The 1,474-nt window shown below is 68.2% G+C and overlaps 1 protein-coding gene across 1 annotated transcript in view; it reads right to left on the minus strand.

Annotated features, from left to right (window-relative positions):
- The window catches only part of MARS (methionyl-tRNA synthetase), a 7,728-nt gene extending 7,273 nt beyond the window's left edge, over nt 1-455 (minus strand). Inside the window, exon 1 of the mRNA XM_025192700.1 lies at nt 400-455. Coding sequence (XP_025048485.1) covers nt 400-455 — 56 coding nt within the window. The remainder of the gene's footprint in view (nt 1-399) is intronic.
- Between the last annotated feature and the right edge of the window lie 1,019 nt (nt 456-1,474).

Genomic DNA, 1,474 nt, shown 5'->3' on the forward strand with positions numbered 1-1,474 from the left:
GCCCCAGGCCGCGGCCGCGAGCACTTTGGCCCCGTGCGGCCCCGCGCCCACGTGCAGCCGCATCTCCGGGAGGGCGGGGTTCACCGGGAGCCCCCCCCCGGCCGGCATGCACCGCGTAACCGGAAGCGGCGCCAGGCGGAAGCAGCCGCCGTCACCAGGGCGACCGAAACGGGGCGGGGCCCGATACGTCACACCCCTGCGCGTCTGGGAGACGTCACTGCAGCGTGATGTCACCATAACGCCCTGGGACATAACCACCTTGTTCCATGACGTCGCCGCGGCGCCTGACACATCGTGACGTCACCAGTACTCGTCATGATGTCACCAGCACACCCCACCCCCAGTGTCAGCTGCCACCCCGTGATGTCACCAGAGCACTGCCCTGCCAGTGATCCTCACTGTCTTGTCCCATGATGCCAGTAGATCCACTGCATGACATCGTCATCCCTCGCCATGATGTCACAGCACCCCATGACGTCACGATACCCTGTGATGTCACTCTGTGTACCCAAAAAGCCTCACAATGGCACCACAAATGTCATCCTAGAGTGCATGACATCACAAGGAAGCCTCCCCATGCCGACAATGCACCAGGGCTGGCTGCCACATCACCTATGATGTCACAGCGCCGGCTGTACACTGAGGCTGATGTCACAGGTTGATGTCACGCGTGGGCGGGGGGCGGCAGCCCCCTTCCCCCATGGCAGAACCCCGGTGCCCGGCTGCGGCCCCTGCTCCTGGCCCCCCACTGCGGCCCCGTGACCCCGGCATCCGGGCCCGCTCTAACCACTGCACCTGGCTTCCCCCCAGCAGAGAACCCAGGCATCCTGCCCCCCCCCTCTGCCGCGGGGAGCTGGGGGGGGGAGGAAGTCGCAGCAGGCCTGGCAGCTGTCACATGGGGGGGCGGCCCCTCCTCCCTGGCAGACACGCAGGCGACGGGGGTGAGGGGAGTGGGGGGGGGGGGGGGGGGGCAGGACCCCCCCATGACGGGGTCTGGTAGCGCCCAGCATCACAGCTGGCGGGGCGGGGGATGCACACACGCGGCACTGAGGTCACGTCTCCTTTTATGGGCATCGGCGGGCATTGCTCCCCCCGCCCCTGCAAGTCAGGGCTGCCCCCCCAGCCTGGAGGGCCCAGGGGTGGGGCTGGGAGCCCCAGGGGAGACTCCCCCCTTGCCGGGGAGCCCAGCAGGGCCCCGGGCCTGGGTGCCAGCATGCCTGGGTTCTCCCTCTGGCTTGGCCCCCTCCTCTCCCAGCCTCAACCTTGCCACCTACGAAATGGGAAGATGGGGCTTCGGGAACGGTGTTGAGGGGGCTGTGTCCTGCCCCCCTGCCAGGCTGGAGAGACCCCTGCCCAGCTCAGTCCCAGCCCCCATGCCCCCCATGAGTGCATTAACCCTTTGGTGCCCGCCTTCCCTCCAGCCAGGCCCTGCCTCTGCACCCTGAACACCCAGCCTCTGGCCTGCCCCCCACCA

Source organism: Alligator sinensis, unplaced genomic scaffold (assembly GCF_000455745.1).
Source record: "Alligator sinensis unplaced genomic scaffold, ASM45574v1 scaffold265_1, whole genome shotgun sequence".
Taxonomy (NCBI): domain Eukaryota; kingdom Metazoa; phylum Chordata; order Crocodylia; family Alligatoridae; genus Alligator; species Alligator sinensis.